Source organism: Trematomus bernacchii, unplaced genomic scaffold, assembly GCF_902827165.1.
Source record: "Trematomus bernacchii unplaced genomic scaffold, fTreBer1.1, whole genome shotgun sequence".
NCBI classification, from domain to species: Eukaryota; Metazoa; Chordata; class Actinopteri; order Perciformes; family Nototheniidae; genus Trematomus; species Trematomus bernacchii.
This window is the reverse complement of record NW_022987851.1, coordinates 6,109,440-6,134,312: the sequence shown is the minus strand read 5'-3', so window position 1 is coordinate 6,134,312 and position 24,873 is coordinate 6,109,440. Positions and strand designations below refer to the sequence as shown.

At 40.6% G+C, this 24,873-nt stretch overlaps 1 protein-coding gene across 1 annotated transcript in view; it reads left to right on the top strand.

Moving 5' to 3' along the window:
• Positions 1 to 24,873, top strand: part of tenm4 (teneurin transmembrane protein 4) — a 147,531-nt gene that overhangs the window by 63,256 nt on the left and 59,402 nt on the right. The window contains exons 5-11 of the mRNA XM_034113348.1: positions 6,723 to 6,966; positions 9,512 to 9,586; positions 9,799 to 9,897; positions 10,831 to 11,066; positions 17,378 to 17,542; positions 19,494 to 19,708; positions 20,799 to 21,009. Of these exons, the coding sequence (XP_033969239.1) occupies positions 6,723 to 6,966; positions 9,512 to 9,586; positions 9,799 to 9,897; positions 10,831 to 11,066; positions 17,378 to 17,542; positions 19,494 to 19,708; positions 20,799 to 21,009 (1,245 nt within the window). The remainder of the gene's footprint in view (positions 1 to 6,722; positions 6,967 to 9,511; positions 9,587 to 9,798; positions 9,898 to 10,830; positions 11,067 to 17,377; positions 17,543 to 19,493; positions 19,709 to 20,798; positions 21,010 to 24,873) is intronic.

Genomic DNA, 24,873 nt, shown 5'->3' with positions numbered 1-24,873 from the left:
ATGGCCTTTACCACAGCAGATTTGTCTCACAACAATGACACTGATTTGCATAGGTTAGCCTCAGGCTGTCAGAAAGCAGTAGGAGAGGACTCTACAGTAGTTTTTACCTTAGTCATGCACAGGCTTTAAGATTCCTTTATAGTATAGCATGTTTCTGCTAGTGGGTGCAACGTCTTTACGTCTCTTGTAAACTGCACAGACCTTTCACCATGTTGTAGTTGTGTCTAAAATAATAGACACAACTACTAAAATAAGTAGTTCATTGTGCAAAATACATTTTAAGTTGAGGATCCTGCATTCTTCATCATGTAATTAAAGAGCACCTCTGACAGTAAGGAGCCAATTACTATCAGAAAGAGGACGTAAGACCCTCGACTGTTTGTTCACTTAAACCACCTAATGAGCCATGTAAGCTTGCTCTATGCCTTCTTGCACATTTTCCACATCACATCCAAATACTTTATAAGCTTGCAGATTTTGTTTATTGAAATCTGCTTATTTTGCGTTTTTGCTTAAAATGTATTTGACTCTTCCACTCCAGTGAGCAACACAATGTGCTCCAATTTGCTGTTCTTTGAAACTCCAGCTCAAACTTAATGGAAAAGTGACTAATGCAGTTAATTCCATAAAAAAAAATACTTTTTGCATCATGGTTAGTCCTGATTTATATTATATATTGTCTTGTATTTCTTTAGTATGTGTTCTTTTTTTCAAAGGAAAGAGTGATTTACAATGGCTCTAAATATTTCCAGCCCCACTGCTTTTGGGGCAAATAATAATATAAAACCTAATTCCTCAACTCAGGCTGGTTTCATCATTTCAGGAAATGGTACTATTTCATTAAAACGTGTTAAAAGTGTAGTGAGACTGTTCCCTTCAGCCGCATGAACCTCATTTTCAAAATTAGAGTGAGCCAGGTAGGTTGTCTTGTAGATTTGGAATAAAGAACAGGGCTAACCGCATAGCCAATGTGATTAAATCAAAGATCTCACATTTTCTGAGTTGTCTCATCACATTTCTAGAAAAGGAATTCAAATGTTGGTAATGTTGCCAAATGCAGTCTTATCTGGAATGAAGTATGCAGCTCAGGTTTTCTGTGAGAATTACATGAGCCAAAAAAGCTAATTTAAAAGCCATCATTGTAGAAAAAAGAAGAGAGTGGAGTATCATATCAGATCTCTTTGACATACAGGTCAGTTATTCAAATTCACAGTTGACACGGTGCAGGACACATTTAATTTTTTACCGCCGGTAAACAACCATAGAGAAAAACCATGTATGCTTAAAATAATTGGCTCACAGTGGATGTGTTGCACTGGAAAACAGCTGGCTTTCTATCACTTCAGATTGCATTTGCTCAAGGTCATATCCAAGCCCACGTACAAGACTTGAAATGTTATGCTGGATTGAATGAAGTGAATGCTCTCAGCACAATATCGTTATTCACATTAATAGCCTCCAAGGCTGTAGCATTTTATTTCTATTTTTCCGGATCCTGTTTTCATTTGGACGGACACTGAACCAGAGTTCCTGTAAGGCTGACGAAGCTGCTCGCTGAAGCCTGCAGTCCTTTTGTACAGCATGTGTTTCTCCGTGGCCCTGGGCTTTCTCTGAGGGGCATGGTCCTGGGGAGACTGCCAGTGGGAGCCCGCTGCCATGCTGAGACGCAAGATCTGAGACCCTGCAACCTCCCGGTATTAGCATTTCTTAATGCAAAACAGCATGGGGTCGGCCAGTGTTGGCTTTCAGTGCGGTCGGAGTCTCTGGTGAAAGGGCCCGCACACCACCACCTCACAGCTGACCAAGCAGGAATGCTAGGAGCCTCGGGGACGTGGTTGTGTGTGAATTTAAATAAGTCTTCATTTGAACTGCTTAATCATCCCCCCGTGTCTGCAAGGACGGGGGAAACGTGGTTAAAAGAGGTCACTAATTCATCCACCACTAGACACCATGAGGAATGAACTATTGGAGGCTGAATAATAATTTAATGAGTAGCACATGGCTTGCCCCTGTTTTTTTTTCTCTGAATATTTGGTTTTTGGGTTGACATGTCAGAAAGGATCGGTTCCTCTTGATTCTGATGTCGAGTTATCAATGAACTGGAGCCAACAGACAATTTGTCCAGATCCATTCCACTTGCTGTTCGTCAGTGCACAGAGACCATGGATAATGCATTTTGCATACCTACATATCTTCTTTTCATTGACATAAATTGAGATGCATTACTTTCATTCCTTGATAATTGCAGACCATCTGTGCCCTCTAACACAATCTTCAACCGCTTGATGGATATGCAGCGGAGTGACACACAGAGCAGAGCATACATAACCACTTGTCTTGTTCTTGCTAAGACAGCTCAAAGAATGACAGAAAATCCATTTGATCTCAGAAAGGGAGAGAGGAGCCAGGACTAGTCCTAATGGATGAGGATCCAATCATTGGTAAACCCCATATGTCTTTTTTCAATTGTTTTTTATAAAAAGAACACTTTCATTCTGCTATTTTATATTTGTATGTTTGAATTTAGTTTTGCAATACCATTTTTCTTAACATATGCATTAGATATCTCGTATAAAAGTTGTTTTTTCTAGTTTCATACCTCATTTGGTGTCCTCAGTGAAGGCTGGTGACAGGATGTTATTTGCAACAGCAGGTTTTTGTTCTTCTCTTAATGAAGGGGAGCTTATATTGTGATTCCAGAAGGTCTTTTCCCCTTATTACCATGGAGAGATCCAGTCAGGAGCTGAGCGTACTGCTCGCCATGTGTTGTTTGTGATACCGGTTACCTCTCAAATGAGTCCAGGAAAGACAGCTAGTATTCCCGCATGGCTCTTCCCTTCAGACCTTCTCTAATGGTGCAGCAGGTCCGGCAGAGAGAACCAGCTTCAGGGAGCCGGGAGAGAGTGAGGCTTCACTGCCTTCATGACAAATTCTATTAGTTTTTTTTATAGACAAATGCTACTCAACTGGAAATGTTGCTCCTATGATTAGCCATAGGGGATGTGGCAGTAAGCAAGATTTAATGATTTATCTGAGCAGGGATAGCTTTTGATTAATTCTGTATCGAATGGTTCACACCTCAGTGCTTTGACCGGGTGTCCGCGGCATGTCATATCACTTTATTTCATCAGGTGTGACCATCGGTGTTGTGGATTTTATCCACTGTCCTTGTACAGAAATAGACCTTTTCCCTGGACACCTCGCAGTGGAAAATTCTGTCTGAATCCAGTGTTATCAAATGGGGCAAAGATGATGTCAGTGAAATGTTATTCACATGTAGATATCAATGAATGATGCTGCTCTTTTAGATATTGGCATATTCATCTTCAATCTCTTTTCTTGGTTTTGTTGATTTCATCAGCTTTCATTACAACGCTCTGAGTCTCTGAGAATCCACGCTGCAATGTGCATATCATTAATAAATGTAATAATCACTCAACTGTATAGGGAGCACGCAGGTAGCACATCTACCACAGCTGTAGAATCCTCTAAAGTTGTCATTTTAATAATATAAGATATTTTTGAATGATTATTCTTAAATACCCACTATCATGACATTCATCTGCTAGATCTTTTACATTGAGTCATTCATCATGAGGTAGTAGTGAACACACTCAGTCTTTATTTCCATGCAAATTTGATAACAAATTCTTCTTTAAATCTCAGATTTAAAAGATTTAAAATGGAAATGTATTTTAGACTTTATTTTATAGTGTAGATATTGTAGACCTCCCAAGTTGGTCAGTTGTCTCCCCACAATTATACATCTTAAAATAATTCAGACACATGTTATCTGGCATGGTAGGGGTTGAGGTCCCAGCTAATGAAGTGGATTTCCTTTAATTACCTAAAGTCTAGAATGGCGTCAGGAGGCTTTAACCAGCGCTTACATCTGTTAGGAAGAAAAATGAAAACCCACATTCCCAGACTGAATGGATATCTTGTGGCTTCAGTTCTGAATGCCATCTGAAAGTTTAGCCATTGTAAGAAAGTCCTCCTTCTCTGTCTCTCTGATAACAAATGAATCTCCTTTTCGTTGTGCAAAGCCGGTCAATAGAAAGCCATTCATTTTTTCTATCCTTTTGATAGTAGTGAGTAATTGTTGCTGAATCAACACATCTGCGGGGGTCGTCTTGCTTCTCATCTTTCTGTTTATCTTCTCCACAAAAATAACAGTGACTACTTACCTGCCTGTTGAAGGGTCATTGGTTGGGCAAGGGGAAAACATGCCTGCAGTCAGGTAGTGAATTTAAATCATGATGCATTGCTTGTCTAGTTCTGTACAACATGTTCTACAATGCATTGAAATGCAAAGACTTTTATGCAAATAGGCGAGTTTACAATAGTAACACTTTTGTGTAGACTTTATAGTATTTGGAGGGAACTAGATATACAGACTTCTCTTAAATGCTTTATAACAGTTAATGGGGAAAGTATTACGTAACAATTTATCTGTTTCTCTGTTCCAAATAATAAAATAGCTCTAGCTTAAAGTAAATATTCCAGCAGATGATAGAAATAAAACTTGACTTGATCCTTAATCCGCTTTGAAACCTGAAATGGATTAGATTGTAAATTGATATTTTGGAACACTTTGTTACAACTGAGCAAACCTGTATAGCACGTATATGTTAAAATAACAACAGAGGAGCCTAAAATATAAATGTTCATACATTTTCAAGTAAAATATCTTGCTTTTTTTAATCCAGTTTAATTCTCTAGTTTAATTTAAAATGAATGAATACAAATGATTTTATTATTGCTCAAATTACATTGTTATATCTGACTATTGCACAAGTAGTCTAGACCTGCTCAAATCACCGAACATTAGACAATAGAAGAGTTAATTAACAATATATTAAGAGCCCACATACACTTGCAGTAAATAGTATTACTTTTTTTGGTCATAGCTTAGCCTTAAAATACATATTGCAAATGTTCACTCCGTACCGCACTTTTGCTTGATCCTCATAGGAAGTAAAGTATTTGTTTACCGAGCAGTAAATGCGTTCCAGAACAGCAAAGCATTTGTCCTCGTGATATATTTCTCTGCGAACGTCTGTGCTGTCCCTGTATCGAATTAGCATAACCTTATTAATGGCTTTAAGGATCAGCTACATTACTGCGCAGGAGGGAGGTCATCAACAACTGTGTGGATCCACCTCATACCAGTCTATTGTTCATCAGGACTGTGGAGCGCCTCTCTCTCCGCGGCTCGGCTAATTACGAGGGCACCATTGTGCAAAAGTGCGCACAGTATGGAACCATCCATCAGCGCGGCAGATTCATGATGTCACACTCAGTTTCTGTCAGGTTCCTCCTATAGAACAAGTTTATGGCAACGAGGCAGAGTTAAAGTAGGTTGTGAAGGGCTAATGAAACAAAATATAAATAAAACTGTGCTAAAACACTACAAGGTGTGGAACCGGCAGACTTCCTGTGAAGCACATGCTTGTTAAAATCCTTCAAGGCAGAGATGTTAGCATGTGCTAGGCACTTAAATGCAACACGATACATTTGTGTCTTGTTTTTGCCCTCCGAGCCATTCGTTAGCACATTACCTGAGAACACAATAGGCTCTCTTTCCATGTTCCTAAAATGCCTCTAGCACTAAGGCTTAATGCTACTTTGTTCTCAGCAGAGACAGTTTTGTACCTCAACAGTTTGTTCATCCATCTATCTTGATTGACACATTGCTGTCATAGCAGCCTCATGTTCCCGACCCCTAGAACATCTGATGTGACACAAAGCTTTTTCTCAGTATTCCTTTAATAAAGGATCTGATTATACACAATAAGCCATCGGTGTGTCTCTATTCCACTCTCTCTGCTGTAAATTGGCAATTTAGTGTTGTGGATATCTGTGAAATAAAGGAGGCTTTCTGCCTTAAAGAAAAGCCACTCTTTCACTCTGTGTATAGCCGGCAGTTCATTGATTGATGAATGGCTTAACAGATGTGGAAATAAATGGATACACAAGGACATTGGTCTTCTATCTTGTGCAGAGAGTAGTGCATTCAGGACCACTGTGTACAATCTGTACTATAGACTCTATTTCAAATATTTTCAAATTCCCTGATGTAGAGTGACAAGAGAACTGCTAAAGAAAACCTGAAAAGAAGAAAAAGTGTGTTTATTTTGGGCTGCTAAAAGCTCTGCTACCAAAATCATTGACCTGCATCTAATAATGGCAACCTTTTTATAAAACAAGTAATGATGTTACTGTGTGTTTATTTAAATAAGACTAGTCCTGTCTCAAACACCCTTCCTCTGATAAATAACTGTTGGTCATTTTGAACAATTGGCCAGCTTGTGTGTTTACACAGGAGCCGCTGTCTGGTCAGAATAAACTATCACAGGTCTCTTTGGGAGCAAGAAAGCACTCTCTGATAGAGACCAGTTGGAATAAATAATGAACAGAAGACAGACTTTTTTTTAAGAGTGGTTCACGTAAGGGCTCTGCAGCTCATCATTGAAATAAATCTTAAGGTGTTAATTTATCTTCGGGTGAAACTATGGCTCATCATTCATCAGTCATAACGTAGCAGATTAGGTAGTTAAAATAACTCCATGAGGCTCTTCTTACTCTGCTAGCACACTCACTCACACACTTTCACAATTATTTTAGAAAATGCATCCTCAGTGGATCTGCAGTAGTTTTGAAGCTCTGTATTTTTCTTATTCTCTAAAGTGTTCTCTTTTTTCTTTCTTTTTTGCCTCCAGACGGAGCCTTTCAAAACCATTCCCGGCTGCGGACGCCCCCTCTCCCGCTCTCCCACTCCCACTCACCCAATCATCAGCACCATGCGGCCTCCATTAACTCCTTGAACAGGGGCAACTACACACCGCGGAGTAACCCAAGTCCCGCTCCGACAGACAGCTCTGCCCCTCCTGAGGGTCCGGCCAGTGGGCAAGACTGCACACAGGACAACTGGCTACTCAACAGCAACATCCCCTTGGAAACCAGGTACTGTGCAACCCGTCTCCCTGACGATTTATAGAGATGTTGCTGAGAATGAGCTGGTGCTATTGCATTGAACCCAGGTTTTCATGTTGTCCCGCTCCGTATTAAATTACCACACTGCTATCGAGATTAAAAGCAATATTATGTAACATAACCTGCTGCGGGCAAAGGCTTACATTTGTGATGAACATGATTTTGTGGCAAACAAGAGAAAAGTGCTGCTTTTGGGTCTGCGTCCTATGTTGGAAGCTATTGAGTTTAAACAGCAGAGTCATTAAGAACTTGAAAATGAAACAATTCTGGCAAAAGTTACATTCAGGCTCCTGTGATCAGGCTTCATAGTCCTCCACTTCAGCCCCAAGATTTATTTATTTCATATTAATCACCAGTACTTAGTTCTCTAGCACATTTCCCGATAGGAGGCCCTTGTGTGAAGTAGATCTGTCAAGTGTTATTGTAACAAAGGGAATATCTGTTGGTATTTCTTTGGTTGGTCTTATTGCAAGTCGGTAGGAAATCAAGGAAACGAGGCTTGTTATTCGTACCCTCACAATTACCATATTACACGGCTTACAGTTGAAATACAAAACTGTACTTCTCTGTGTGATCAGGTTGCCTGCTGAGGAAATCAAAAAACGTACTAAACTAAAATGGAGTCTGTGTGTCCTTGTTCTTCTAGACAAACTTTATTTCAATCCATTTCACAATTGGTATGTGTGCTGCTGAGGACCCAAGGACGTGCGGTGTTATGTGAGAGCTCTCGAGATCTATGGGACATATTTGTTAGTAGTGGACCCCTAATAGTTGCTTCCCGCGGGCAGTGAGACTGTTAAACAATTAAACTGCTGAAACAACTTCAAAAACATTCATCTGCTACTCAGTAATATGTATCTAATATCTAATATATATCATTCCAATATCTTGTATATAGACTCGTACTGCACTATTCCACATGCTCACTTTATTTTATAACTATTTTTCTTTTTGTATTGCTCTTGCTATCTGTATTGTTATTATGTTGCATTGTTGGAGAAGCCTGTGACATAAGATTTTCAACAACATAATTACTCAGTAGCTATGTCAGTTTGACAATAAAGAACCTTGAACCTTGAACCTAATAACAGTTTGTTATACTACCAAATGGAATGCTGTGCTCAGCTCCCCGTTGCCACATTAAGAAACAGAAGACAGTGAGACCAAAGATCTACGAGACATATTCATAAGTAAGTTTCACAACAACCGTTCATTTGTTTGACTTAACATTTTGCGGACATATTGCTTAGGAATTGCAGCGTAGATGGCTAAGTTGTTTGGATGGTTCTCGAGACAGCTTCATGAGGAACATTTGAATAAAAAGCCATTGTGTAGCCGTGATTTCAAGAAAATGATTATAGATTCCTTTATTTAAAACTCTTCAATTAGATGTTTTCATTATCAGGACCTTTTGAAAGAATCCAGGGAGAAAAACTTGGACCTCACTGTTACATAGTATAGGATATATAGTAAACACCATGCCATGAATGAAACTGTTGTTGACAGGAGAATAGCTAACAGCTAATTTGGCATTGCGAAACACCAGCCATGAATTGAATTACTGTCTCTTCCTTCAGTTTTTGTGAGACGGTTCAGTCAACAGGAAAATGAGCATCAATTTTAGCCGGTAGAAGGACAGTTAGTAGTATAATGAATGATTACATGGCATCCAGCTCCAACGTTAATTCTGCACAGGTATTCCCTGTGGAGGGGAAGACAGATGGTAAGGTGAGTGAATGTACAACAGGCAAGAATGCTGCTTGAACCAGATTCAAAGTCTTTATGATGTATAGTCTTGAAAAATGGGCGACTACTAAAATTCCAATAACTCAATTGAAACTATGAGTAATATCCACAAGGACACACAAATATTACGCCTCACCTTTGCTTTGGTAATAGTGTTACAATGACCCTCATTGTCACTTTTGTGAATTTAATTTTGTTAATTTAAATGGCCCTGATCAATTCTGCACCGCCACTGGAGAGATGCCAGCAGCTGGATGGCACCATCCAGCCTCAACATTTCCTTTAGAATGTCTGCCAAGCATCTCTTTCTCTCTTCATTAAAAGTTGCATTCTTCCGCATAACACTAGCTTGAGAGACCATGAACAAACTGACCTCGTAGGGGCAGTGCTAAAAAAAAAGGCTTTTCTCTTGTACCACAGAACGTGTTCAGCCTGCCCATTGCATGTGCTCAGTTCATTTCTCCATTGCAGTGCTGCAGTATTTCCTTATGGAACAGAGCTCTCATCGGGGGGAGTGCATTATGGGAGAAATGAGACATGCGTCTCTAGAAACTTTGCAATGAACTAAAAATGCGTGTTTTTTTTTTAGTGCTGCAACCTTTAAATAGATTTCAGAAAACTGTATTTAATGAAACTATCCAGTGTAAGAACTTCAGTGACAAGGTTATTTGTAATAAGAAAAAGTGTTTTGTTTGAGAAAAAGTGTTAGAAACCTTAAGGTTCTCATTTGTAAGTGATGTATTGTTTTCTTCCAATCACAACCTTAAAGGAGCCAGAATACTCTAATGTTTATTAGAGAAGAGCAAGACGCTTGCAGAGAAGGGCAGGGCTCATACAAAACAAGGTAACGAGGGGAAAAAGAGAGCTAGATGTTATTTGTCTCACACCGTAGTAGAAGTAGTTCCATAAGGGCCTTGGTTTCTTTTCCCCACACTGTCCGTCCTGATCTCCATTTGTTTTTGATGTTGCTTGGTGATCACATTCTGTATTGGCATTTCTGTGTTTTGCACGCACATCTCACACTAGCTTCATATCCATCTTTTCACCTGTATGTAGAAACATAGCAAAGCAGACATTCCTAGAGACTTTACAGGACAACCTCATTGAGATGGACATTCTGGCATCAGCACGCCGCGATGCCTCGTACAACGACGGGTATGTTGCATGTTTGCTATCTGGCTCACACTACTGTCACAATCTGCTTTGCCATGAGCACAATAGTGATGCCTGCACTATTTTTCCATCGACCATCCTCTATTTAAAATGCTGTCAATCATCTGTGTATGTCCCCTGCAGTGCTAGAATCGCTGCTGTATGTGTCCCCTACCTGTTTGATACAACTAACAATCTGCATTTAGTCACATTGTTGGGTTGTATTACTTTGATTAATGTTAAGCATGGCCGCTTTATGAAACACAGCTGCCCATGTAATCTCCTATTGAGAATAGGATCTGTCTGAGTTTTGTCCTGATATTCATAAACAAAATATGGTCCCAGTGACTTTCCACATCACACATTGTAATGTGACATTCAATCACGTTCATGTCGCTGTCGCTCAGGAGCTTCTTGTAAACTAGTCGGTAAAACGGCCTTGACGACAGTGCCGCAGCCACTGACTCTGTGATGGGCCGATCATACGGCTTGTGGATATGCAGCTACACATGTTTTCTGAGATAGCCAGCCATGCTCTTCAAGGGCGAATAAATCTGCTCCACTCCATGCTGCAACCTTACATACGGTATCTCTCATGTGGACAGCCCTGACACATAATTATTGGGAATTACTCTTCACCATGCTGGCATGAATACGTAAACAAGAGCCAGCTGCGGTCACTAGTCCTGTAAATTAGATTTAATATTGATTCACAGTTTCGACTGAGCAAAAGCCAGTGTGCTTTAGCATTCCCACTAATCTGACAGAAGCGTGACTATGGTAACGGTATTAAAGGTGCTTGGAAACAGAGATACTTACCAGTAGAAGGGACTGCACTTGGATACACAGTAACCCACAGTAATATGATGATAGAGATCCCTGAGAAATGTGCATTTTCTGTTCAGACTAACAGAAAAAATATGTTTTTTTCCCCAGGCACTTCCTGTTCAAACCAGGTGGAACATCACCAATGTATTGCACAACATCACCAGGATACCCTTTGACCTCCAGCACGGTGTACTCGCCCCCCCCTCGGCCCCTGCCTCGGAACACCTTCTCTCGACCTGCCTTCAGCCTGAAGAAGTCCTATAAGCACTGCAACTGGAAATGTGCTGCTCTCAGTGCCATCCTCATCTCAGTAACACTGCTCTTCCTGTTGGCCTACTTCATTGGTGAGTCACCTCTGATGCTCCTACACACAGGGGTGAGCGCCTCCACCTATACACCCCCGGCCCCACCCCTTACTTAACTGCAGACACAGGATGAGTCCATGCCTATTGTACTCCCTCTATCATCTGTTTTAATAGTGTAGAATCCGCACTCTGCGGCTCATATGAGCGTAGTTATAAAGCGACTCATAGATTGACTCCTCGCCCACAAACCTCGTCCGAAATAACATTATCATTCATAGATTGGGTTGACTGAATCTGCAGAGATGGGGAAGACTGTTTCTTGCTCTTGTGAATAGGTCAGATAGGAAATGAATTAAAAAGACATCAGCCATCACACAAGAGAGGATTTGCACATTTAGATTATTCATTTTATTTGGTGTAATATTCCCTGAACAGCATACCCAGGTCCCAGCTGGGTGAGGACTATGAGCTGTGATATCTGAGTTAAGCTATTAAATCCGTGCTGCTCTTTTTGCCTGCCTAAGGGAATGATATTCATATTTGATGATATCTGATCTCTTGTTCGTCCGTGTGATCTATATACAAGACTGTTTACACCGAATTTCACTTGTAAACGGTCAGAAGAAGCAGTTATAAGGACACAAAATAAAAATATAAACTAGAAACGGGTGTTCCTGCAAGTGGATTCTGAGAGTAATTGCTGTGATGTTTTCTTTTTTATTTACTGTATTTCTTGGAGATCACGTATTAAGCTGTGTTCTTATTGGATTTCATTGAAATGTTCTTTCTGGTAGGTTTACTCATCCTGGCTATTACAACTAATGACTGCTACACTGTCTAATCCGAGCAAGCTGTTACTCTTTCAGTATTAGTTGTAGAGTATTTTGTGTAGCTCTTACAAAGGTTGAATCACTATTAGTAAATTGGTCAGTAAAAACATAATAAAACACTAATTTGTTTGTTACATGAATGAAACTTAAAAAAAGGATACAAGAAGGTTTATCATTCATTTATGGCCACCAACAATAACAGCAGCATCTGCAGTAACAGTGCAGTCAGGTAGAAAAGGGCATGGGAAACAGTGAGGATTGTGGGTAAGTCAACGGTCAAGTAAATATCAAAAGGTGTAGGGTTGTTTGCATTTAGGATAAATAGAAACAGGCTTAGGGGTAAGCGTGGGGTTAAAGAAGTCGACCTAATTGGGGCTATGAAGGATTGAGACGAGGATATGAGGAGCAAGACCAGAGTAGGAAGGAGGAATAACACTAAGAATATTTTAAAGGAATGAGTGACAGGGTTCAAGACAAAAGGTTCCTGTAGTGCGGGGAACGGAGAGCAGACAGGTTAAGATTCTGTACATGTAAAGTCAAACAGGGATGTTTGAGGTCATTGAAATATTGTTGGATGTCTTTGTCATTTTGATTGGCAGAAGTCCCATAGATTTGGTAGTCGACATGAAAAGCTAGCCTCAACTTTTTTACGTTAATACAGCCTGATTTGTGGGAGTTGATTCCCACACTTCTTTTTAATATATTTTTCCAATATGATATTCATTACATCTGATTGGCTGTTTTACATATAAATGGTTACAGTGGTGCACACTGAAGGATGGTACGAATATTGTAGTTCATATGAATAAAGTCGGTGAAAGAATATCCATATCCTTCAGCGTGGTCCTCATCAGTGAGATAAATGAATTCTTCATTGAGGACATTTGTTATAGATTTGCATTTTGCCGTAACAATCAAGAAAGCAATCGGTTCTGCTTCTCCTTGAGGCCAAACGAACTCAAATCTGATTATTCATTTTTTGTCACTAGAGCCATTTAAATAGTTTAATTTGAAATTCAGAACAGTGCTGGATTAAAAAGAATCAGCTGGTTTCTGCTCATGATGATTATCTCCATATCGAGCAATTTGAGGGTAGGAGTGAGAAAGTTCTATTTTGGCCTGTTTAGGGAATCAGCTGTGTGGTTTAGCTGCAGAAGCACAGATACAGTCGTGTCTACAGCAGTTTACTGCTTTGACTTGGCCTAAAGCCAGAAAGCCCCATCAACCTGATAGTCTTTAATCAGGCTGTGTAATTATACCCTGCAAAACTCCGTCCATATCCCGATGCCCCACAAGTAAACATGTTGGAGGACAAGCCTCACCCTAAGATCGGAATTTCCAATCAAGAACGAGGTCCATATTTAATTAAAGGCTGATGAGAAAATACATTTAATTTCAAGTGCAATTAATTATTGAGGCCTGTAATTGGGAACTCTGGGTGGGATGTCTAATGAACCCAATTAAACATCATGACAGATGTTTTGACATGAAGCGTGGTTTCATTTGTCAGAACTTTTAAAAATGGCAAATTTTGATATTAAAAAAAGGTCAAAGTTTTAAGATGCCACTATTTTCTCTGTGGTCGCTCGCTCATTAGCACATTGTTATATAAGGTCATCAGTATCCTCCTGTGTTCACTTCTTTTCACCATGGGTATGAAGCCAAGGACAAAGAGGTTGGGCCCTAGAACATATTTAACTGCATTATAATCCAACCCCAAAAGATCTTCTCTGAAACACAGGTTTATTTAGTTTATCTGTCTTTAAGTACCTCAGGATAATACTGCTTTGTTTGATTTAGGCTTTGTACTACACCTATGTGATATTTGCAGTTTATAGATTTGTCAACACTTATGTTACTCTGAATGTGGAAAATTGCTCAGTTGGCTTAAGGAAATAAACAGACATTTCATATAAATGCTAAATCAATCATAACTATCACCTAAATGTAAAGCTCATTAATGCAATGATTTACTTTAATGGCCAAGAAAAACACTTTTATTGAAAACACTTTTTATTTATTTCAATTCTTCAATACTTACTATTTATTGGAAATGCTGCAATCTCATTTCATGATTTAGTAAGAGTAATATTTCCGCAGGCTAATGTGAGATCAAATGTGCCAAGAGAACTTCATTATATCTATGCAGAACAAGTGAACACAATGTGTGCTCTTGTGTCACCAGCACACGGGCACTTTAGCTAACCATGTATAGACAGAGAGTTGTTGGACTTTGCACCACATATTGATTATTTATAATGCTGACAGGTATGGTGATATGGTTCAATGGTTTTTTAAATCAGCCTTTTTTTCAATACGGGATACCAGATGGTGATATACTGAAATCAGCTAAAGCATTTACTAAACAGCATAAACTCTAGTCAATTATGCTAAAAGTGTTATGTTTAAAGCCAGAAACTGTTTAATTTTCTACAACTATTTATTTACATGGAAATATATAATTTCTACCGTTTGATTCTTTGCTGAAACTCTCAGTTGGTATCCAAGTCAGTCTCTACTATATTTACATTGTATTTATTCAGTGCATTATTGTAATAATGTGACGCTTGAAAGACGGTTACTGTAGCTGTAAAAGCTATTTACCACAACAATGTACCTGTACTGCACATTTGCATTGTGTGCAAATGTACTCAGTGAGGATGAGCGGTGATTCACGCCTGAGACTGTGAAAGTAAGAGAGCTGTAAATATAGTTACAAATGAGCAACCGATGGCTGCCATGTTTAACACCTTTTTTGAAGAAATTAAATGACCATATGGTTAAAAGATTTTTAAATCCAAGGTGTGTAGGAGACTTTATCTTTGCTGGCTCAAACCTAGAGATAGTTTGGCTCTTTTTAGATGCAGAAAGTATTTGATGATTTTGACTAGAAAGATGAGAAAAAATGACTCTTCTCATCATAGCTTCCCTTGAATTGTGCACTAGTTGGAAAGTGCTCATCAGATCAAAAGATAGAAGCACAGGAATGCTGGCAGATGACCCACAGCAATAAGTGCTGACTGCCTCAGCCTGGCTGCAAAGTCTTCTACTACAGTAGCGCTGTTCCCTAATTGGCACATGGCGTGACCTAACTTCCTGCCAAGAGATAAGCGAAAGGAGGGCACAAAACGTGCTCAGGACAAAATGGGCGATGCTACGAAGTGCAGTATTCTTGACAGGTCAGTGGCATCGCTGGAACACAGACACAGCTTGTCTCTGCCGGTGGCCATCTCATTAGAAGTGCCTTGTTATTCCACAACCTGTCTTCATTTCGCAGCCAATTGCGGCAGTGTCATTCCATGATGTTTGCAAAGTTAGAAAAGCAAGCAAAACAAAATCAGGGGGCTCCTCACTGGCTCGTGTCCAATACTCTGCATATCACAGATACCAAGAAGGCGTTGAAGTAAATCTTTGGATTTAGAAAGGGAGGGGGAGGCCTCTTCAACCATTTTCCATTAGGGGCCTCAGGGATGGATGGGATGAAGAATGGGGCTCACAAAGACGTGATTACTAGGACACTTGGAATGACACCGTGCTTGGTGACTTTGCGTTAGTTCTGCCAGCAACATGCACTGACTCTTTTTCCATTTCGCCAGCCGATGTAGAGCTACAAATCAAAAGGAATGTCTTTCTGGAGCTTACAAAATGACAAACATAGCCATCTGTCTCTTCGCTGGTTGTCCTCTACTCACAGTCATTTCCACAGCCACCAAACGGACACAGAACAGATGCTGGTATTGCTGTTGAACTTTCATCATCTCAGGGACTGTTTGCGTTGGGTTTAACCTGATAAATACACTGTTTCTAGTGTTTTTCTTTCACAAACTATCTAAATATTTCACTAAATATGCGGTACTTTGACTATGTTGACTATAAAGTTTCGTGGGAAATGATCTTAATGTTAGGCCATCAAACTTATAGAGATCCTAATGGAGGAACCAGGCAGGATGGTGTTCTCTAATGCATCTACGTTTGATGCAGTTTCCTCTGGGAAGGACCCAATGTATTCCGTTCATCAGACACTATACCTTGGTTTAATATTCAACTTGTCACGTTCATGTGGGAATTTCTGTCAATTTAAAGTTAATAGCTGAGTCTGAGCAAGTAAACCTCCTGTTATTCTTAGGGGATCACTTTGATTTAGAAGTGGGGAGATATAATATGGTATATATTGCGTAATGAAGCAATATAGGGTCAGTATGGTATATGACTATTAATAAGGCCTTTTTTAGACTCTAATGAAGACACAGTAGTGTTGAAACATTGCACTATTAAAAGGATGCAAATCAATCAGTGTGTCCCAGTCCTTTCTCTCATCTGAAGTTTGCTGACCTTTCTCTGAGAAGCACCTGATTCTGCTGCACACTACTGAAAGATGAACAAAGAACACTTTTTTTTGTCATTTTCAAGTGTTTCTGTGAAGAAGTTGCAGTTTGGTGCAACATATTTTGGTTATAAAACTAATAATAACAGCATCATAATAAAAGATGACAGTGAAAGCGTTGATTTTCCTAGCCAAGATGTTAAAGAAATACAAATCTTGTGGGATGGTAAACAACACCACATTCTGTTCATTGAATTGATATGATAAATTGCACGATGGACCTAAATGAATCAAATACAAATAGTAAAAACGACTTTTGCTTTTCATGAAAAGAACTGATAATAATGGAAAAGTCACACTCGGTGTTCTCCGAACAGTCCCTGACTGCTTATTGGTGACATAATATAGATTAAGCGCCCTATAAAAGGAGAAACCATATTGAGAGGACTGGAGAGGTCTTATTCTCAGCTTCGGACTACGACTGGCAGATCATTTCACTCTTTATAATTGGATTGCGTGGTTATTTACTTGAGGAGCTTAAAAGAACCAACAAACCAATAAAATAGCTATATTGAGTCTCCTGGCTTTTTCTGCTGACTGATGACTTCCAAGGTGGCTTTTGCTTTGCTAAGCTCGTCTTGTCCATTTTCTTATTGGTGATCTGTCATGGTCAGCCCCTCCTCCTCTGTCCTGCACTCTGCTGCCATTGTTCCAGAGGACATTTCTTTTGTCGACCTTGTAAAATATCACTACGCTCCCTCCACTGTGTTCACATTGAAACACCCTCGTGTCTCCGTGCTGATGTTTTTTTTTCTTTTGTCCCCTAGTTTTGCAAGGGAATAGAAAGGTAATAGGGTTGAGAAATGACAGGGCACTGGGGATGGTCCATGTCGATGTTGGTGTGGGGAGACAGATGTTGTCCCATGAGGTCAGGGGACCATTCATCTCCTGATCGCAGTGCTCAGCACTTTGAAACAAAATGCCATTAACCATTAAAACACGTATTGTTCTTTGTTCTTTGGAATTTACTTCCTGTGCCTCTATCCCACAGCTGTCACCTTTGGATAAGAACCTGTCCCCTTTAAAATAATTGTTTAGTTAGTTTAATTTAGAGAACATCACTTTTTGAATGTAATGCATCTGAAGTCACTTTTATAGAAATCCATTCTGAGCTTGTCTTCTGTTGAATATTTCAGCCATGCACCTTTTTGGATTAAACTGGCACCTGCAGCCCATGCAGAGACAGATGTACCAGCTGTCAGAGGACAATACAAGTGGCCTACCTTTACCCACGGACCTGAGCTTGCCCCCCCTAGGCAACACAGGATTGGGATTACCTGATCGCAGAGGAAAAGATGAGAGTAAGTGCTTCTTTTTCTTATATAGACAATGTCCTATTTTAAATGCAGATTATATTTGTTTGCAATGTACTGTATGCTTACGTAACCCAAACTAAATAGTGATGTGATGTTTTTGGGGATGATTTTGTATGAATCTCAATTTGCTGGGGTATTCTGCACCAAATCGGAAAATGAACTGCATTGCGCAAGGACGCAAAAGAACGTTTTTTAAATCTTAAAGTTTACAGATGACATTTTGGAGCTCAAGCAAGTTTGTTATTATTGTGTCATCCAGTTTCACATTGTGTTCACTCGTCTCCATGGTATGCAAAGAGATCTGCATTGTAATCCTATGAAAGTTGTTGTAAGTGGGAAAGTGTTATTTGTTCCTGGAGGGAGAAAATGGGGCAGCTTAAGGGACTGAGTATCCAGGGGCTGGAGGGGGATTAGCCACTCTGTCCTCCTCAGAACGGATGTGATCCTTTCATCTCCTAGTCCGGGCTGCCTTTCCTGGCAGCCAAAGAAAGCATGCGCTCACCCCTCGGTACCAAGTGCTCGACTCCAGGAAACTTTGCTCTGTTCCATTCTCCAACAAATGGGCCCAGATGTAGCCATGCGATTTGTCGCTGGCAGACGACAATAGGTAGAGGATGGGGTCATTACCATATAGATGGATCCAGGAGTTGTCTTTTTCATTTAACAGACAGCAGAAAGTGTGTTTAGCTAACAACAAGCATGACTACAGCTGAGCTGAGAGCCTGCGTGGCAGCTGTTGCTGATAGGAAATCAATAGCCATAGTTTTCTAAATAAGTCTTATTCTGCACTGCTGTCACCAGAAACACTGATGAGCTATCTCATGTTTTATCAAAGGGATGCAGAAGTGTACTATGTTAACATTCAGTCAAGTTTCTGTCTTTCTATGAGATGGCTTTCCTTCAACACATTATGCTGTAGTTAAGCTTGCAGAACAACAACCATTTATTTAACCACGAGGCCCATTATCACTGTTCTCTGCTTATGATTTATTTAAACAGCCTGATGAGTATGCCATTAATGTGTGGCATAAATTCAAACACAGCCCAACATGTGGAAAATGAGTCTGTGCCGTCGCATTATGTAAAGCCCAGATCCTCAGACGGGGAGCGTGCCATGTTTACTCTGATAAAAACCGTTGCCATTGATGGACTTTTGAGAACACCGCCATCTGCCGTGCCACGTGTAACCTCAAGCCGTGTCTGCCACCAAGTCCTGGGGGCAGTTTGTATGGACGTCTGCTTTAATAGACATCGGTGCTGAAATGAGCTCATCTACATGGGCAAACAGATGTTTCCATTTCCACAGAGTCCAATGTAAGGTGTATTATAGAGCATATGGACACGTTTTGGCAGTGAATGTGCTATTACCTGAGCTGGGACTATTATAAGAGATCCCTCTCTGATATAATTACAATTCTCACTTTACCAGTTTAAATTCACGTGGAGATGTATTTAATCACAGTGTTTAAGCTGTTGCAATTTTCTCCACTATTTCTCAAACAATTTTTCACTCCATATGTTCACCATTAATGACTTTGATGAACGCTATTTATGATTAATGATATAATTACTCAAATGCACCAGGTATGAAAGATTCCGGAGTATTACATTATTTTATTTTGAACCCAATGTTTGTGTTTGGCATGTCAGAAGAGTTGACAACACCTGAGCATATAACTGGAATTGTTTTTGAACACCAGACTGATGTTCAATATTCTTCGTTACTCCCCCTCACTGCAATCGGGACCAGAATTGCTGCCAATCGTCAGAGGGGTCATTCATAATATCTTTGTTCTTCTTCTAACTGTCAGGGATGTGATTGAATATCTGTGATATGGTCAGACTATCATGCTTCAGCAGACTGACTACCTCTGCCCTCCACATCCTGGATTAATGGTGTGATCTCTTTGACCGATTTGCTTTGTGTGCATTGCAGGCAAATTGGACAGCTTGTTCCCTGATGACAGCTATATAGATATGGGGGAGATTGACGTTGGGCGCAAGGTCGTGCAGCAGATTCCTCCTGGTATCTTCTGGAGGGCCCAGGTCTTCATTGATCATCCCATGTACCTGAAGTTTAATGTGTCCCTGAGCAAAGATGCCTTAGTGGGAGTCTACGGGAGAAGAGGCCTACCTCCATCACACACACAGGTGGGAGATATTTGAATGTCACTGACATAGATGAATGTGTTACTAGTCTTTTCTATTCTTCTGTTTTTAAATCTAAATGTTTTCAGGGTTTAAGTTGCCTTACCACTTAGGAATCTGTATTTTGTTGGTGAAAAACTATAGTAAATTGTAAATGAGAGTGTGTTAAATAATTTACAATCGATGTCTTCTAAGTATAGGGATTTAGCTCCATTTTCCATTCTTGCCCTGCCACCGAATATAAATTGGGATATTGTTTGAAAACAATCTATCCAACCATATAGGAGTGTTTCATGAATACCAACCAATTCATAAATCTCTCTATTATATTACGATTGACTTTCTTTTGTTGCATAAGGGATTTATGGCACATTTCTTTTCAGGTTCAATATCACCAATGAATCACACCACCATACGGGGCTCAGGGGCCAAGAAAGGCAGCTTTTTCTCTACACTAATTTTCCATCTATGTGCAGCACAGAGTCAGATATATAATGTTATTAATCACAACTGACTGTTGCTTCACAGAGTTTAGATTCCTGCTCTAAATGTAACTGTAGTTCAACAATTTGTTCATGCCCGGATTCTTTTTTGCATTAATGTCCAATGTAATGTATATTTCAGTCTGAAGATCATGCTGTCTCTTCTCTCTACTTTTACTTTGAAGAAAATATTCTGTGCTGTGTCAGATTGCACGTAGAGTAGCAGCTGAGTAAAGACTCTCTTCCTTATGGAGATGAAAATAATATGCCGGGTCATTGGTATGCATCGAGTCACTACTGATGTGAAGCAAATGGTTGCAGATGTTATTTAGTAAACTTACATTTCCCCTCATGTCTTCCCTCTTTTCACTTTAATACTTTCAAACAAGGCTTTCATATAAGATGTGTGGATTAAAACATTATCTCAGCCCATCCAGCCGCCATGTGCCAAGACTAACTCAAGCTCTCCTCGAATGATGAGTTATTCATGCAGACCAAATGATGCTCTGCTATAAAGAGGGCTGAAAGCACTCAAGTCTCATGTGTCACTCTAATGGCGTGTCTGCGGTCCATCCATCAGTCTTTCTCACTTTCTGTGTGTCTGTCCGCAGTTTGACTTTGTGGAGCTTCTGGATGGGCGGCGGCTCCTGGCCCAGGACGTCCGAGGTCTGGAGGGTCCCGTGGTTATGCAGAGGAGCCTGGCCCCCATCACCACACACGACACAGGCTTTATCCAGTACATGGACTCGGGCATCTGGCACCTCGCCATCTACAACGACGGAAAAGACACGGAAACTGTCTCCTACCTCACCACCGCCATAGGTGAGCGCCCCGGGCATGACCTGCTGCAGAAACCTGTAATAGCAATCCACATAATACCAACCAGCAGCACTCTACCGAAAAACTTGGGGCATAAGTCAGAGACAATTTTTGGCAGATTTCAGTAACCAAGGAAAGTGCGGGTTAATCAAGGTGAAGTTTGAGTATGACAAAAATCAAGACATCAGTGCTATCCTGCCATGCCCCTGAGTGGGGCATTGAGAGATCATAATATCCTCATTAGCCTGAGTGTCTTCCGCAGAATCAGGGGTCCAGCTTCTGGGAACCATTTGCATACAATTCAAAGTATGATTGTACCCTCCTGCTAGTGCCATTTTTTGATCACGATTTGCTCCAATTTCCATCTACTTTCCATATATCAAAGTAGCAAAGATATTTCCCCTCCTCTGACTAAGTGTGTGTGGCACGCGGCTGTGTTCACACATACGTCCTTCTATGAGGAGGTGATTTTCGTTTTGTACGCTCCTCTTTGTTCCCCCTAAAGTGCCTTTGATTGGCACTGCTGTATCAGGCAAGGTGTGAGAGGGCCCGAGGTGTCGACTTTCACAGGGATGGCAGCTGGGAGCTGTTCTCACATGCTCTTTAATTAAAAGCTCCTGGGCCAGAGTCCATCTGTGACGAGGGGCTGTGCCAGGCAGCAGATCGATGAGGAGCTGTCCTCAACACCAATGTAACACCAAGTGGAGACAGGCAAGAGATGCCCCCCCCGCCTAGCTGTTCAAACAACAGCTGTAATTCAATACTTAATAGATGATATGACACAGAGAGGGGGAGTCAGGGCAGCATGTTTAGTTTTGCTTATTTCTTCTCGACTGGGTGTGCATGAGGGCCTCCTGCGGTTCATATTTGAGAAAACACAACTAAATCAGGTATTCTGGGCAACACATGGGAACGGGGAGGGGATGGGGTGTGGCAGAGTTAGTCAACGCTATGTTCTGCCTCTGTTCATTTGTATCAGAGCTGATCTGCCCACAGTAGCTCAGAGGGAGGCAGAGGGGCCCTTTCTAAAATGGGTCACCGGGTAAGTGCCCTTCAGCAGAAATTGAATCTCACCAACTGCCTGAATTGTATTGAGCCATGGAGGGATAGAGTTGACCTTCAGACAGAACAGCCCAGCCATAGAAATATATGTGAACAATAACTAGAACAGGCGCTCTGAGAGACCATGCGGCATTGTTTATAAGAAACTAACAGTAAAATTATTTTAGTGCTTCTGACAGTGTTGGAAGGAAAATATGTCTCATTTTACTGTCAGCGAGGCCCGTTGTGCTCTTCGCATTCATTAAATAAAAGGTTTGCTTGTAGCAAATAACCATGCTATAATACATCTGGGGGGGGGGGGGGTGGAGCGTCCCGGTGTTTAATGCTCCTCCTCATTACTTGGCGGTGGCTCCATGGCAATGTGAAATGTGTCCCCCTGAATGTTTTGTATCACAGCCCTCTGGAGCATGAAGCCATTTGTCCCTTGCTGCCTGGTGCCAGACATGTTTCAACCCAGACATGGCTTCCTTTACAGGCCAAGCACAGCAAAGGGAATCAAAAAGCCAGCACCAACGTCTTATTCTATATCCTGTCTCACTATATAGCCCAGGCTCTCTCTGTACACAACCACCCATCATTCCAAGGTGCTGAGCATCCTCTCAGAGTATGGCAAGGCGCTGATTAAACCTGCCTGCTGCACGCTTCTCCGTCCTCACCCACCGGAGAGACTCGCACAATAGTTAGCTCCCCTGATGTGAAAGGGTAATGAATTTCAATGAAGCTCTGCTTGAATCCATGATTTATGCGTTGGCCTATGTCGAGTATGTGGCTAAGAGATATTCATGGCCTTCCCTTCCTGCTCTCAGAGGAAACACGCCCAATAGACATGGGAACTGCGCAATCTACCAAACTGCGTCAGCGAGGGCGCACGGCAGTTCACTATAACTCAATTAAATACATTCGATTTGACGGTTTGTTGATCACTAAAAGAAATACCCGTGATGTATAAAGATAAGATAACCTATAATTAGAGACACATTAATGAATGCCTGCCCCCTTAATATGTCAGTAGATTGCAGTTTAAGTTTGATCTTTCACTTCACTGACTTGGTTTAGTGAACAATAAATTACAACCCTGCTTAGTTTTACTGTCCCTTTATACATGAGCTGTAAAATTAAAAGCAAAAATCTCCTGAATAATTCTACTTCTGGGAGGCATTTTAATGGCCACACACACTGCTGGTTTTACTAGCTTTGAGCACGAATAACCAGGAGTCTTACTCTAGGTAGATATTCTTGTTGGAATCCATCTAAAACCCACCAAAATGGGGATTTTCCTCCACCACCCTGGAGGAAAGTCTCCCCAGCATCCCCTCACTAACCCAACATGGCAAAGTCCGCAGCACAGAAAGCATCAGCAGCATTTCTCCGCTCACTATCTCTCTACCACTCTGTCTTTTCGCCGTATTTTCTTCTCTGCCTCCATCTCTTTCTCTCTTTGTCTCTTCTCTCTGTCTTGCGTTGCATCCTCAGTGATGATTGACTCTCCAGAGTAAAGGGAAGCTGAATCCATGGCTCACATTTCTAGCCCTTTGTGGAGCACAACAGAGTCTTTGTTCAGTAAGTTTTGCCTCAGAGCCCCGGCTGCCTGAAGGCAATGGGCAAGATTGAATATTTTTCAGCACCATTGCAGGCCTAATTTAGTGAGCATCGTGTTTCAGAGCTCTGCTGCAGAGCGCCTCAGTGGTCACTCTCATTTATAATAAAAGCCAGAACATGGTAGTAGAAATAATTATTTTGCAGATTTATTTGATTTAGTTAGAAGGATCAATAAAGAAAATAATGTGTTGTGCTGATTGTTGGCATCTCACAGAACTGCAGAAGCAAGAAAGATAATAATATGCCACATAATCAATGTGAGACTGAACATACAATACATAAACACCATGAGGCTAAATGGAGTAAAACTGCGCTTTCAAAGGAATTGGCTTATCTTTATATGCAAAATATACTTATATACAAAATATATTTATAAAAGGGGGAGATATATATGCAATTAGTACATGATATTCTTGAAATGTCAGAGATAAAAATGTTTTAAAGTTGAGATTACTGTATAAGAATGTACACATTACAGTCACATTAAGATTTAAATAGTTCCAGCAATTCTTCATAATTTCTACATCACGGGCCATCTTGCACCTAAAATGTAATTTGAAAGTTATATTTGTTTTGGTCTAAGGGTTGCAATTGTCTCCCAAGCTTCTATTCATAAGGACATGTCAAAAGATAACACTTTTATTTGTTGTATAGTGGCTGTTCTGTGATCATGGTGAGGTGTGCAGAGTCTGCTTTTTGGATCAGAGGGAATGACTGAATCTGTGATCAAATCCCACATCATTTGATTTGAGCCCAACTACATTTAGATGAGATGCCAAGATTCCTTTTGAACAACCCAGTGTTATTTTCCATTGTTATATTTATTTATTATTATAACAGAACTGGTTGCCAGATTTTTTTAAAAAGCCCAATTGATGAAAAACAACTGTTGTCAATGACCCACAAAAGGGCATGCAACACTGTAAATCACTATTATTAAGTCCACAAAACAGAAAAGGTAGATACAAAAGAAGTGTGATGAATAGACAAAACAGAAGCACAAAGCAGTCTCCATGTCTACTCTGTTACTGCCAATACCTAGAGCAGGCTAACCACAGTGGAAAACACGATGCAGTACATCCCATAGTAGTGGGAACAGGCAGTTTCCAGTGCTGCTGATGCTTCCAATCGCCTGGTTGCAGTGTGCCATAAAAGCATAAAATTGGGTTTGTCAAATGATGCATGCCACTTATCACATCCAGTGAG